The following is a 14,277-nucleotide window of genomic DNA, read 5'->3' as shown; positions in this document are numbered from 1 at the left end:
TCCATGAAAAAAAAAAAGATATTTTATCGTTGAACGTTACTTTCTGAATTTACGAGTATACAGCGAGACACAGTCCCTTAGCCTCACAGTTAATATCCCAAACACTGCTGAACTACACATTGCTCTGCTTTTGCGTGGTTTCTTCCTTCTCCAGTCTTCTTCTTCGATGGAGTCTCCACATTTTTATCTGTTCAAGAAACTCACCAGGACCTTCTTCCTAATCACTATGCTAACCACAGTCGTAAGCTCACAAGTAAAACAGTGTGGGAAGTTCAAATCGATCATCAGCTTCGGAGATTCCATTACCGACACTGGAAACTTGCTCGCTCTCTCCGACGCTGACAATCCTCCTCACTCCGCATTTCCACCATACGGTGAAACCTTCTTCCACTTTCCCACCGGTCGTTACTCCAATGGTCGCCTCATCATCGACTTCATCGGTAATTTAATCTCTCTACTAAGAGTCTTGAAAATAGACTTTTTAGATTTTGAGTATGAAACCCTTTAAAGTGATTCTTCAAATTTTCTCTTGTACAGCTGAATTTTTGGGGCTTCCGTACCTGCCTCCTTTCCACGGATCTCAAAATGCAAGCTTTGGAAAAGGGGTTAATTTCGCTGTAGCGGGTGCAACCGCGTTAGAACAATCAGTTCTTGAGAGCAGAGGAATTTATTATCATTACACCAATGTTAGTTTAGGAGTTCAGTTTAAGAACTTCAAGGAGAGTTTACCAAATATATGTGGTTCACTTGCAGGTAATGAATAATTTATTATTCTGTGAATATAATTTGCTTCTTATGCATCATATATATATAGTGTTAATCCAATTCCCGGTAAGATACCATTAAGTTTGTCCTCGGAGATGCAATGTTACAAACTCATTTGTAGTGATTTTTTTCCTTATAGATTGCAGAGAAATGATTGGAAATGCTTTGCTTATCGTTGGAGAGATTGGAGGGAACGATTATAACTATGGTTTCTTGGTTGGTAAAACCGTCGAGGAGCTAAAAGAGCTGGTTCCATTAGTGATCAGTTCTATGTCTTCTGTGATTACGGTACCATTCTTTCTCATATATAAACCCTTGTTTAATAATCTCTGCATAAATCAGTCAGAGTGAATCTTGAATATGAATAGAATTAACAATATATAAAGGATTTGGTCAATATGGGAGGCAAAACCATCATGGTGCCTGCGGACTTCCCAATAGGATGCTGGTCAGCGTTTCTAACAGAGTATTGGATATCAAACAAGGAAGAATACGATCCTTTAACCGGATGTTTGAAGTCGCTAAACGAGTTTATAGAATACCACAACAAGGAGCTTCAAGAAGAAATCAACCGAGTACAGAAACTCTACCCTCATGTTACAATCCTATACGCAGATTACTACAATGCCTTGTTACGTATATTCCTAGAACCGGCCAAATTCGGTTATACCCCCAACTCTTTTGAATCTATATACCTACCCATTTTTTTTCAAAACTAAAGGTTCTCAAACCGATTCATATTTATGAACAGGGTTCACGAGCGGACGACCCTTGTCAGCTTGTTGTGGAACAGGAGAACCATACAACTTCAATAGTATGAGTTGGTGTGGGACTAAAAACGTTGATAGTTGTATTGATCCTTCAAAGTACGTGCATTGGGATGGTTTTCATTTGACGGAATCTGCATACCGATGGATCGCGATGGGCTTCCTCAAGGGTCCTTACACAATTCCTGCTTACGACTGGTCTTGCCCCGGTTTTGAAATCAACAACGGACCAGCAGCAGATAAACAGTATTCTTTTAGCAGTAGTAGGTGATGAGAGTTTGAGAGCAGCTGTTCTCTCATCAAAACCTTCTTGAAATAGAAGAAATTTGCTTAAAGAAGTGTGTGTGTATAACGGGACACAGGCCCATATTATGTTTACAACTCCGGTTTAATGATTTAATCGACGAGTAAGGCAAATAATCACCGGTTAACAATTAAACCGGGTTACATTATAAATAAAATAGTCTCTCCTTCAGAGACTTCGAATCTTCTTCTTCTTCTCCACCACGACGATGACGAGCTCCTTCAACAATGGAGGACTGCAACAATCCTCAGTCTCTACTCTTTAATTGCATCGACTAAAGTAAAATCCCGATCCTTTCTACTTCTAAAACCCTAATTTTAGAGTTTCCTGAAGTCTAGCGAATTTGGGTTTTGTTAATTCGAAATCCGAAACCTAAAAGTATCAATTCGTCTGGGAATTTCAGAGACCGATCAAAATTCTCTCTTTCAAGTGTAATCGTCTTCGTCTCCTCTTTAATTCGGCATCTGTCTCTGGTGCTATCAGAGAGAGAGAGAAAGCAAACGGAGCAACAATGGAGAGTGAGAGCGAGAGCGAGAGCGAGAGAAGTGAACATAGACCAACCACTTCATTGGTACCCAGAGGAGGACCCCTTTATCTGCCAAACATGGTTGGAAACATTTCTACAGTCCCTGAGTTCCGTTCTTCTTTTCTCAATCTACTCGAGGATTTGGATACTCATTTATCTCCCTCATCATCTTCTCATGTCTCGTAAGTATATTCCTCTGGCTCCTTGGTTTCAATGAGAAAACAATACATATAAAGATATATGTAACTGGGAGGATTTTGTTGCAGAACTGATGATCTCAAGATTTATACAGATGAGGAACTCACTGAGATGGCTATGAAGGAAGCCTTTCCTGTATGTTGCCTAATCATCCTTTATATGGATTTGTATTCTTCTTCTTTTTGCTGTCTTTGGAGTTTGAGTGACAACTTTGGGCCTTGATGTTATCGCAGGAAGATGAAAACCTTTCCCAAAAGGAGCTCGAACAGTCTTTAAACGCCTCTCATCAGTATGTATCATTCATTCCCAGACTTTCTATTTTTTAAATCTAATGCTCTGTCTTCCTGCGATAACATTAATTGTTAGGTTGACTTATATACAATTGTAGAATGAAAACAAACTGTTACCTCTCCTGTCTACTGCAGTGCAAAAAGGAAGAGGACTGTAAAGAATACTGGGGTAAAGAAGCGGACAGAAAAAAAGACTGATGTAAGTTTATCTAACATGGTTTTTGGTATGGCTGGCTATTAGTTTATATCAATAGCTATATGTGTTTAGTATCACTTGATACCAAATTTACATGGATTTTACTAGTGTACTGGCTTTGGGTCAACAAGGAATGATGGAAGTAGTAGTCAAGCTTATGCTTAATTGAATTTACATTGATATGGTCATGTTTTTGGTTTCAGGAAGCTTATCTTGCCAAAGTCGAGCAGCTTGCCAAAATTAAACAAAAGCAGGAGGAGGATAAGGCAGCTGTGAGGCTGCACTGCTCCAGGTCTGTGATTTACTATTGCATAGTCTCTGGTTTGCTGATGTAACCTTGTATGCTTTATGCTTATGTTTCTTTGATTTTTAACTTTTGTTCAGCAAAACTTGTGAAACTGGTAAAGATGTAGCTGCACTTCCAGACGGTTATGAGCAGATGAAATCTCTTAAGTTCATATATAACAATTACACGGCAAGTTATTTCCCCCTGCAATTTTGTTTAGTGTTGGCTATGGCTATGCTAGTCCAAACATCTTTTTTAACTCATCATGCCTCCTGCTAAATATTATCTTCGTGCTATGTAAACAGAAAGTGAAGCCATCAGACATTCAGGGACAAGTGGATACGCTATATCCTGAAGTCATTTTGTGTGTTGAGATTTATAACAGTCGTAAGGTTAAGGTACTGCATGGTTCTGTCAAAACCCTTTGATGTACTCTGCATATTTTTTTGGAGAAATCGAAGTCTGAATAACATTGACTGAATTGTGCTAACTACTACAATATCTGTGTGATTTGTTTTGTTCAGACCCAAGAAATTTTGGTTCTAGGACGTCAAATGTTGACTGAATTGAAAGACAAGATTCACTGTCTTACAGACCATGTGATGAAAAAGGCTGGAAAGTATAACCCCTCTGGATACTTTCTCATAGAAGTAAGAATTCATCTGTTCATTTTTCTTATCTTTTGATGACTAAAATAAGTTTAATTTCTTCTTTTCTAATTGAACCAGTTGCTTTTTGCTTGTCTAGGATGTCTTTCACAATGATTCAAGAAACTCATCGGTCAAAGATTACAGCTACCCTATTTTAGATTGGATATGGAACTCGAAAGATGAAGCTCTTCAAAAATGGGAATGCATTCTAACCGGGGAATTACATAAAAAGCAGAAAGCGGTTCTAGGTGAATCGAAATCCATGGATGTACCTCGTTTCAAAACTGCAAACATGCAGAGTACGCGCTTCTGTGACTTAAGATTCAGAGTCGGAGCTAGTTATCTCTACTGTCATCAGGTAAAATCCCTTTTCTGTAACCTTTAATGCTCATCCTATGAAAACGTTACTGATTAAACTGAGAACAGGGAGAATGCAAGCACATGATAGTGATACGGGACATGAGGCTGAGTCATCCAGAGGATGTTCAGAGCAGAACAGCTTACCCTATAATATTTCGATCGAAGCCCAAGTTTCAGAAATGCGGCGTTTGCAAGATAAATAGAGCTTCAAAGGTTGCAGTGGATAACAAGTGGGCACATGAGAATCCTTGTTATTTCTGTGATGTTTGTCTTGCACTCTTACACTCGGAGGAAGGCTCTCTTGGCTGTGACTTCCCAGTATATGATTATGTGCATGAGTGAATACAAATTTTGTTGCTAAATCCTTAAATAGAAAAGATAGTTGTAGTTGCAAACTGAAAACATGATGAGTATTTTAACTTGAATGGGTTACTAGGAGTATATATTTTATGCTGAACCAAATGGGAATTTATAACAACTGAAACAGAATTAACTGACATGTGTAACAAAAGTTGCCAAACCGGAAACGTGTATGTTTAGCCTCTGTCAAAAACTCTCATTCGTTTCTAAGCGGTAGAAATTTAGAAATGTTTATGTTTAGCCTAATTTTAAAAAACAAAAAGTAGAGGAGGTTCCTTAAATTTCTGTTTCTTCTCGCTGTCTTCCCACATTCATAACTCAAATTGGTAGCTTCTCCAATTTAGAAAACGTTAAAAACAAGAGAAAATAAAACTTATGTTTTAGAACCAAAAGAAATAAGAAAACGCATTTTGGGATTTCTCTCGTTGTCATCCCAAGTTCTTGGAATAGCCAAATACATTTTCATTATTAGATATTATCGTCTTAACTAAGAACAACCAACCTCATAAACAAAGAGGTTAACCTTCGGATAGAAGATGGGAGCATATAGAGCAGAAGACGATTACGATTACCTCTTCAAGGTGGTTTTAACCGGAGATTCCGGCGTCGGAAAATCTAACTTGTTATCTCGTTTCACCAGAAATGATTTCAGCCACGACTCACGTGCGACAATCGGTGTTGAATTCGCAACACGTAGCATCCAATGCGATGATAAGATTGTCAAGGCTCAAATCTGGGATACTGCTGGCCAAGAAAGGTATCTACTCTTATCATTACTTGAAAATTTGTTTACGTTCTGTATGATGACAAAATCAAATTTAAAATTAGGTACCGAGCCATCACGAGCGCTTACTACAGAGGAGCCGTTGGTGCATTGCTTGTTTACGACGTGACACGTCATGTGACATTCGAGAACGTTGAGAGATGGCTAAAGGAGCTAAGGGACCACACGGATGCAAACATTGTGATCATGCTCGTAGGTAACAAAGCTGATCTTCGTCACCTTCGAGCCATCTCAACAGAAGAAGCAAAGGCATTTGCTGAGAGAGAGAATACCTTTTTCATGGAGACTTCCGCACTTGAAGCAGTGAATGTTGATAACGCTTTCACCGAAGTTCTCACACAGATTTACAGAGTCGTTAGCAAGAAGGCTCTTGAAGCTGGAGATGATCCAACCACTGCTTTGCCTAAAGGACAGATGATTAACGTCGGAAGCCGTGATGATATCTCAGCTGTTAAAAAACCTGGTTGCTGCTCTGCATAGACAAGCTTACTTCTCTCTCTTTTCTTTTTTTTCTTTCTTTGTATTTTTGTATCATTCAAAATCAACATTTTTATTAATTTCCTGCAAATTTGTATACATTCTTGGAATTATCAGACAAACAAAGCTGACATTAAAGTTTTTAACTCTACAATTTCTTGCCTTCTGCTCTCTCTCTGCTTCTAACGATCGATGTTCTTCGTAATATACATGAAGATGTGTCATTGTTGATGCTCCATCTCGCGTCTCATCATGCTTTCCACAACCTGCAAATAGAGGTCAAAACAGCCTCATCAGTTTCTTTCAATGGACTTGAGTGTTAAAAGTCCAAAAATTGTGCTTGGAAACGTTTCTTTCAACTGCGTGGTAATGACACAAAACCTAAAGACATAAAAGAAGAAGAACAATTACAGAATCTTGAGTGTACCCACAAACTCAGGATTTATCCAAAAATACTTAATACTTATGAAATCCAATTGCAGAAACCTCATCAACGAGTTAAGATTGACGAATATGGAACTAACTAACAAGAGCACATAGTAATGGATTCTACAGATGTGAGTAGCAAAAGAACCTAATCCTTTGATCCTATAGTCAAAGCATAATCTATGAGGCATGGCATTACAATACACTTAGACTAGTCTGAGATAAATTCGTTCAAACCTAAGAATCGAGATATTCAAAATTGAAGAAGATGAATCTCACCAGTAAAAAACGCAGACACAGAATCATTCATTTTTTCTCGTCCTCGCGTCCAGGAGGAGGTGGCTTAGGCTTAGAACTCGACTGAAGAGAAGGAAGAGGATTAGAGCCCTTGATGATCCAACCGAGTCCAAAGAAGAGTCCTCCAGCGAGAATCGCAGTCCCCCAAGCGTGAGAGTACCATTTGCTATACTGCCGAATCGCGAACTTCCACTGCTCCCTTAGCGTCGCCTGATCCGGATTCACCGACTCCGGTGGGTTATAATACGGAATCCTTTTACCACCGGAACCCGATCCGATCCCCGGCGTCGGTTTCTTCTCCGCCGACGATGAAGTAGTGTTCTTCTCCTCCGCCATTGTCGTCGTTGTTTCGTTGAAATGGTTCTCTTTAAACTCTATCGACACTGACACGTGTCAAATAATGTGACGTGGCACTTTCACATACGAGAAACGACACCGTTTTAGTTGTTTCGTCTACCTCAAACCTCCCCCTTAGGGTTTTAGGGATTTTTTATCTGTTCGTCAATGGCTTCTACTGCTTCTTCTTCTTCACTTCTCTTTCCCTCCAGAAATTTCAAATCTGTTCCATATCGGAGAAGAAGCTTCGTGTCTTTTATCCGTTTTGCTAAAAATCCTTCAGCGGAGGAGGACATTCTCCGTTTCGTGGCGGAATCAGATGGGAAGGCGCTTCCATGTGTGAGGACTTACGAGAACAATTCAGCTCGGCTCAGTCTCGTTGGTACTGTAGCTTTTGATCAGGCTTTAACTGCGGCTTCTGCTGACGGTGGTGAAGCTGCCGATGATCATCTTCGTGAGAATGTCCCTGTTATGGTGGTCGAGACTGTTTTCCCCGGAGGATCTGATCCTAAGGCTACTGTGTCAACCAGATTGGTCAGTTTCTGGTTGCATTTGATTCTACATTACAGCAATTGAGTTTTGACATTTAAAGGTAACATTTTTTTTTTGTTGTTTTTTTGGAAACAGTTCTTGCCTACTAAGAAAGTTAAAGAGCGAGCTAAAAAGCTGCGGCGGTCTCTTTCCGAGGATCTTTCTGGTGGAGATTTGTCCAAGAACATACTTGCTATGACTTTTAGGCAAGTCGTTTTGAGACAGCTGTGGAACTTTCAGCTTGTGTTATTTGGACCTGGAGCTGAAAGAGAAATGGGAGATTTCGAAAACACTCGAGAGGTTTAACTTCGTTTTGATGTCATGTTTCTAGTGTTACTGGCCCTGCAAGTGGAATTTGATACTGATAGGTTCAGTTGTCTTATTCATTCCCGTTTCAGCAGGTTTCTACATCCTTCACTCTTAGCTCATCCGATGAACGGGCTATATCTGTTATTGCAGAAGTTATATGCATCTCCGCTCTTCAAAGCACTGAGAAGAGTTTCCTTGATGATTATCTGGGAAAAGTTAAGTTTCCCTTTTTGAAGTGGTTTTCTAAACACAGGAGGATTGCTTCAAGAGACTGCTCAGTCGTCCTTCATAAGGTATTTGATGATGAGCAGAATACCAACCACTTGCTTGAGTATTACCAGTCAAGGGAGGAGAATTTTAAACTTGCAGACACTAGGCAAAGAAGTCGGTGGTGGAACATGTCTGCCAATTCGAAGTTGGAAAAAATTGGTGGCCCTGGATTTAGTACTTGGGCAAGTGAGTATTTACCTGCATATCGACTAGAGATTGATACTACAATACTTGCGGACCTAAAGCTTGAGGGGTGGAGAAAGTCCAGTGAGAATAAGTGGGAGGTTCTTCTAACTCACTCACAAATGGTATAAGACTTTTTCTCTTTCTTTATGTAGCCTACCCATCTAGGCTTTTGTTCTTGATGCTTTGTGTAGGACTGGGAATGGTAGTGTGGCTCCCCCTTTAAATAGTTTGAAAATACATTTTACATTTCTAAGTTATCATTTTCTATTCCTCATAGCTGTTCTTGGTTGTATATGATAATATGGAGCCATATTGGATATTGTTCAAAATTGGTGGATGTCTTAGACAGTGTAGAATCCGTCACAAGTGTAGTCATCCTTTTTTTCTATACACACAACAAGGAGATGCTGATAGATTGTGTGGCAGGATGAAAGATATTATCAATCATTGGATCTAGGGCAATAAAATTTCTTGTACTGCTTCATTTTACATGCTCTATGGTGACAAAGATGTTTGTTTCCACGCACGGTATTTTCATGATATCCCCTACATTCCTGACACTTGTATAAAATTCTTTAGGTTGGGTTGGCTGAAGCATTGGATATGTACTTTGAAGATGTATACTCACTTCCCAAAAAACAGCTACCATGTGATGTTTCTCGAAATTATGCAAACTTACCCAATGAAAAGGTATAACTATTGGACGGAGATGTCGCCAATTTTTAAGCTCTGGATCTTTGGTATCTGATTATTTGTATGTAGTCAGAGCCAATTGACAGTCCTTGATAAATCACTTGCTCTATTCAATCAGTGTGCTTCATTTCGGTTTCCTGCTGAACTATGTTTTCAGACTGCTCAATGAATTCATGTTTGCTATTAGAGTTTGCTGCATTATGTTGGAGAAATGTTGTGATGTAAGAAGAATGGCTTAATGACTTAGTGTTGGTTGCTTTTCCACTGAAACTTCTGATAACTTTTTGTGGTTTGCTTACTCTCTATTGACAGAGAGGACTGTCTTTGTTGAAAATCCTATCTGTCACTATGGCCAGTGGAATTCTTCTTCTTGCTGTTAGTGCTGCGGCTCAGTTCTGTTTTCCTCAAAAAGGCGAGAGAAAGTATCCTGGAAAAAGCCAAGATATCATATGGTCCGAGAGTGAGTTGTTGTCTCATCAATCTTCAGATTCCTCTAAGGTATGGATTTCAAAAACACTTGTTCATATAGATGTGTAGGCTAGCGAATGCATGTAGACATAAATAGCTTTTCAGAACAGCTCTAGTTCACTTGATTATATCAATCTTAACCATCCAAATAATATATAAAGCAAAGACAATGCAAGGTCTAGATATTTCATGTTATTGGTTTATGGTTCCTGTGGGAGTATGGACTCTCTACTGAGATTAATGATAACCACGAATTATTATTTATCAGTCTTTAGTTTCATTGTTTTCGAAAACTAAAGTTTGAAACTTTAAATGAGTAGTTGGATTCATTCTGTGGATTACTCGTCAACAAGCTCAAGGATGCTTACAACTGGGTGGGGGAGATAACCCTAGAAAGCAGTATAGGTGCCTGGATTGGGGAAGTACCTGATTATTTGAAAGAAACCAGCAGAGCTAAGTCTGTTGAAGATCACATCGTTACAAGCTCTTCGCTTCTGGAAAAACTTAATGAAGATGCAAAGGCATCTGCGCAAGATATCGCTACTTACCAGGTAATTTGAAGTGTGATGAGTGTAATTCTTTAAGTGGACTACTACTTCATCTTCATTGATTTCCTTGTCTGGTTCTTTAATGGAAGCAGGTAGTTTTATCACCTGAAGGTAAAATTATAGGGTTCCAACCAACAAGCCGTGTTGCTGTGAACCACTGGGCTGCTAATCCTTTAGCTAAAGAACTTTATGGAGGAAAAAAACTCTCGCCTGGTAAATCCATGATTCTTCTTTCGATTTCCTCAAGTTCAATGCCATTCTTATCCTTTTAAGTGTATGACGATGATGTGTTCATTCTTTCTGTTGCAGGGCTGATTGAGCCTGGTTTAAAAAGTCGCCCTCCAACAAATGTAGTTGTGTTGGAATTGTTAATGTCTGTAAATTCAGAGCGTCCTTTTGCATTGGTTAGACCATTATTACCACAATAACCATATCCCCAAGTTCCTGTCTCTTTAGATGAGATTTTACAATATCTGTAGCATATGATTTATTGTTTGTAACATTTTCGCGTCTATGAAATATAAATGCCTTGAGCTTATTATTCCCGGTAAAGACAGTGATAACATGATCTTTGAAAAGATGCTGACGATAAACTAGGAGCTAAGATTGGTCATCTTGGTCATCTCATTGAACAAAGGTCCTGATTGTATTAAGAACAATAACGATAATCAAACCGTTCCAACCTTCGGGTTACATAATTTGTCATCTGCATTATATATCACAGAAGAGAGTCGAAAATGCATCAAAATATATAAACCGGAATGTTAGTAAATATGCCTTCACCTCCACAGACAAGACTGAATCTTTTTAAAAAAAAACAGCCCCCACATCACATTTACTTTTCCTGCTCTTGGTTAGAACAAAGCTCTCAAACTCCAGGACAGTCTTCTGCATCCCCTTCTTGTTGTTATATATACATAATCTCCATGAATAGAGAGAATTATAATATAAAGAAACAAATTATACGAGTCCATTACTTCTTCCCTACGAGATGTAGATAGCTTCTTTTTGCTGCTGCCTAATTAAATGGTAAGCAACAGCTTTTCAAACCTGATTTTTTTTCAATTTATCAGGCGATATAATAGTCGCTTAGATTTCCGACCAGATAGTTAAACTCTTCACCTACTCCATAGTCAGCGGCCTGCTCTACTGTGTTCTGAACATTCACGGTGGCAACTTTTGTGTTCACTTTTGGTCTTCCTTTGATGCAACGTTTGTTGTTGTTGTTCGTGGTGGTGGTGGTAGTCATATTGTTGTTTTCTGGAGGGAACTCAGCTGTGAGTCTTCCCATCTGCTTCTGCAAATCTGCCACCGAGTCGTTTGAAACTTTGCCCTTTGAATTCTTCTTCCCATCAACGAGCTTGAGCTCGAGCCTGTACAAGGCACAAGCATCACACTTGTTGATCTCGTATTCGTAAAGATGCCATTCAAAATGGTGCAGAGGCTGTGGATCCATGTAGTAAGATCTCTTGAGCCCTCCAAACTCGACCATGATCTGTTTACGTGACTCATGCCAACCGCGACCATTGTAATCTGGTAAAGATCTTTGCTTTCTGTTCCCGCTCTCAAAGGCCCTCCTTGGTTTGTCAAAGAATAGCCACTCCCTTAGTGTCTCACTCTCTAGAACCGTGAGATCAAAGAGCTCTACAGCCACAACAGAAATACAAGATTTGAGTATGACCAACACAAGAATGGTGATCAATTAATATATATGTAAAATCCAAGAGACCAAAGCCTACCTGGAGCATTCCATGGAGATTTCGCAGTTGCAGCTCCTTCACATTCGGGAATACCGACATCTTTCCCTCCAGCTTTTGCGCTAAGAGCAGCAAAAAGAAGACCGTCTTTCAAACCAATGCCTCCGGGACGCACAACAGGATTCATACCTGGTGGTCCTTCATTGAAAGCCAGTGCAGCATGGAAGCTGCTGCAGTAATCCTGGAACCAGTCGAATCCTTGAGCTGGCCTAGGACAATCCCAAAGAGCACATTTTGGACCCAGGAACGCAGAAGGTGGAGGACAGATAGTAGGCATAAAAGTAGAGATATGTAGAGGACCCTCAACACCGTAACTGGGACAATCGTTGAAACCACCATTGAAGTTTGGCTCAAACTCTTGTTGCAGATCAAACTGATTATATTCCAGATTAGCAGTTCCAACAAAGTTGTTGTTGCCAACTACTAAAGGCGGATCTTTGCAATGATCAGCCAAAGGAAATCCATGTTCTGACTTCCCCTGAACAAAATTGTATCCCTGTCAAGATATGGTCCCTGTATTAAAACACAATAATGGACTCCACAAGCACAACTAAACCACCATTAAAAAAAGTTGGTTGTGTAAAGAACAACTGACCCTTTGAAAGACAGCAGCTTTGCCAGCTTCAAGATTCTGATCAGCAGGCTCAGGCTTGGGAGCAGCTAATTTGCTGGTAGCATCATCTTCTTCATCACAGAGCTGAAGCAGCCGACAAATGTCTGATGAGAAAGAGCCCAGAGTACCACCCTGCTTTAAGCAAAACAAACCCATGTTATTTCACAAAACACCAAAAAAAGCATGCAAGAGTCACAGAGCAATCAAACAAAGAAAGCAAATTAGTGGAAAAGAAACAAGAAGGAAGCATACTTGTTGCAAGGAAGAAGCAGGAGAAGGTTCGTTGAGCTCAGATTTCCACTCACGAAGCATCTGATTCACTTGCTCCTCAAGGAGAGAGACATCAGTACCCCTAGACTCTTTCCTAGCGGATTGAAGATCCAAAAGCATGCCTTGCAAATCATCAACACGGTTCTTAGCCTTATCCTTGAACAGCTTGTGAGAAGCAGATCTGCAATTAGTCTTAGTTCTCTTCCCCGTCATAAGAATCTCTCCACTCCACTCCACTCCACTCAGCCCCCACCCACAAACAAATACAAAAACCTTCCTTACACAAGAAACTGTCAAAAAACCACAATCAAAACATTTCACATACATATGCTTAAACAAACCAAAATTACAGTAATTGATTCATTCAAAAGAGACGAAACACACACAAAAATCAAAAAAGGGAGTTAATGATCACAAAAGTTATACAGAGAATCTTAAGAGGATAATAGAAGAAGAAATCAATCATGCACAGATCGAAGTATAGTGAGAAGAAGAAACAAGTCGATCAATTTTGGGAGATAAAAGAGGAACCTTTACTACTGTAGCAGCTGCAGCAAAGAAGACAACCCACAAAGAGAGAGCGGAGGAGAAACGTTGGTGGATTCTCTTCTTCCTTCTTCTCTCTCTCACCTCTTCAACTCCTAACTTTTCTTTTTTCCCTTTTTATCAGCTAAATCATTTCAACCCTAATTTATAACAATAAATAAAATATGTATACTTGGAAAAATAAAGAAAATGTATTCTAATTATCTTTATTTTTTTAATTAATGTTTGGGTGAGTTTTTTTTGTTTAATTATTTGGATTATATAAAACATTATGTATTTATTGTGGATTCTTCTCTTTTTTTGTTTTTCATGTTTTCTCTTTAATGTCTATAATGAAAATTATAACTTAAATATATAATGAGCACTTAAATTATAAGTATCATTTTTGTTATTTTGTTTTCTTACAAAAAAAAAAGATTTTTTAATAGTGAGATTTTGTTTTTATACACTCATTGCCTTAGAAAATTGTTGTTTTTCTTTGAACTCTATGAGCTCCAAACACTTATTCTGTAAATTTGCTTTTTTTTTTTTGTAATAACAATTTTGATTACTATCATTTGATGAAATTCAAATATTCTTAGTTGAATTAGGACGATGAAGTTTTTTATTTTATTTTTCAGATTGTGTATTACATTTGGGATTTGGGAGCCAATATTTTTTTTTAATCGGAGTTTGGACTTTGGATAATGATCCACTATATATAATAACCACGCTGGTTATAAAACCTAAAATTTGGTCTAAAGCAAAACAAGATTAATAATGTTACAAAATTACATACAATTTCCATGTAATTCGAGAGGAAGACGAATATTTTTGTTGATAGAATTGACATAGACTTTATGATAGTATCTAGGATATAACGACGACAAAGACTTTTGATTCAATGGCTAAACAGTGATTGTTTTATTATGGGGATGTCTACCAAGTGTTTTAAGCAGATTTGAATACTGAAAAAAATATGTAACGTATTTTCATCAAAACGTCAATTAGAGATAGAGATAACCGTAATATTGATTGCCTTTGACTAATGACTACTGGTCATTTCATATTAGAACTAGCCTAAA

The 14,277-nt window shown here is 38.6% G+C and overlaps 6 protein-coding genes across 11 annotated transcripts; 4 read left to right on the top strand and 2 right to left on the bottom strand.

The window, feature by feature from the left end:
• Positions 57–2,018, top strand: LOC104757205 (GDSL esterase/lipase At1g28610-like). Its single transcript, XM_010479934.2, has 5 exons — positions 57–440; positions 538–753; positions 905–1,053; positions 1,152–1,428; positions 1,517–2,018. Exons 1-5 carry the CDS (start codon positions 167–169, stop codon positions 1,801–1,803), a joined length of 1,203 nt encoding a protein of 400 aa, XP_010478236.1. The 5' UTR covers positions 57–166; the 3' UTR covers positions 1,804–2,018.
• LOC104757204 (snRNA-activating protein complex subunit) lies at positions 2,021–4,799 on the top strand. 3 transcript variants are annotated; one of them, XM_010479932.2, is made up of 11 exons: positions 2,021–2,115; positions 2,240–2,544; positions 2,629–2,695; positions 2,794–2,849; positions 2,986–3,049; positions 3,250–3,338; positions 3,431–3,521; positions 3,638–3,730; positions 3,857–3,982; positions 4,080–4,340; positions 4,409–4,799. In XM_010479932.2, the coding sequence occupies exons 2-11, from the start codon at positions 2,348–2,350 to the stop codon at positions 4,682–4,684; spliced, it is 1,320 nt and encodes a 439-aa protein (XP_010478234.1). In that variant the 5' UTR covers positions 2,021–2,115; positions 2,240–2,347; the 3' UTR covers positions 4,685–4,799. The 3 variants fall into 3 exon arrangements, with proteins under 3 accessions (XP_010478234.1, XP_019094214.1, XP_010478235.1); XM_019238669.1 differs by having other exon boundaries at positions 2,022–2,115; positions 2,320–2,544; XM_010479933.2 differs by lacking the exon at positions 2,021–2,115 and having other exon boundaries at positions 2,463–2,544; positions 2,655–2,695.
• LOC104757202 (ras-related protein RABA1i) lies at positions 5,107–5,991 on the top strand. Its single transcript, XM_010479930.2, has 2 exons — positions 5,107–5,459; positions 5,531–5,991. Exons 1-2 carry the CDS (start codon positions 5,239–5,241, stop codon positions 5,964–5,966), a joined length of 657 nt encoding a protein of 218 aa, XP_010478232.1. The 5' UTR covers positions 5,107–5,238; the 3' UTR covers positions 5,967–5,991.
• LOC104757203 lies at positions 6,044–7,048 on the bottom strand. Its single transcript, XM_010479931.2, has 2 exons — positions 6,669–7,048; positions 6,044–6,229 (listed from the first exon to the last, which is right to left on the bottom strand). Exon 1 carries the CDS (start codon positions 7,020–7,022, stop codon positions 6,696–6,698), a length of 327 nt encoding a protein of 108 aa, XP_010478233.1. The 5' UTR covers positions 7,023–7,048; the 3' UTR covers positions 6,044–6,229; positions 6,669–6,695.
• On the top strand, positions 7,157–10,565 carry LOC104757201. Of its 2 annotated transcripts, none has more exons than XM_010479928.2 (8): positions 7,157–7,556; positions 7,650–7,853; positions 7,955–8,440; positions 8,898–9,008; positions 9,324–9,509; positions 9,800–10,030; positions 10,120–10,240; positions 10,337–10,565. In XM_010479928.2, the coding sequence occupies exons 1-8, from the start codon at positions 7,191–7,193 to the stop codon at positions 10,453–10,455; spliced, it is 1,824 nt and encodes a 607-aa protein (XP_010478230.1). In that variant the 5' UTR covers positions 7,157–7,190; the 3' UTR covers positions 10,456–10,565. The 2 variants fall into 2 exon arrangements, with proteins under 2 accessions (XP_010478230.1, XP_010478229.1); XM_010479927.2 differs by having other exon boundaries at positions 7,952–8,440.
• Positions 10,672–13,330, bottom strand: LOC104757200 (transcription factor VOZ1). Of its 3 annotated transcripts, XM_010479926.2 has the most exons (5): positions 13,199–13,330; positions 12,650–12,957; positions 12,380–12,529; positions 11,767–12,280; positions 10,672–11,671 (listed from the first exon to the last, which is right to left on the bottom strand). In XM_010479926.2, exons 2-5 carry the CDS (start codon positions 12,878–12,880, stop codon positions 11,097–11,099), a joined length of 1,470 nt encoding a protein of 489 aa, XP_010478228.1. In that variant the 5' UTR covers positions 12,881–12,957; positions 13,199–13,330; the 3' UTR covers positions 10,672–11,096. The 3 variants fall into 3 exon arrangements, with proteins under 3 accessions (XP_010478228.1, XP_010478227.1, XP_019095145.1); XM_010479925.2 differs by having other exon boundaries at positions 11,767–12,262; positions 12,650–13,326; XM_019239600.1 differs by having other exon boundaries at positions 12,650–13,325.

The sequence above is a fragment of the Camelina sativa genome, chromosome 17 (genome assembly GCF_000633955.1).
Source record: "Camelina sativa cultivar DH55 chromosome 17, Cs, whole genome shotgun sequence".
NCBI lineage: Eukaryota > Viridiplantae > Streptophyta > Magnoliopsida > Brassicales > Brassicaceae > Camelina > Camelina sativa.
Note: the sequence above shows the minus strand (reverse complement) of the source record. Positions and strands in the feature narration are given on the sequence as shown.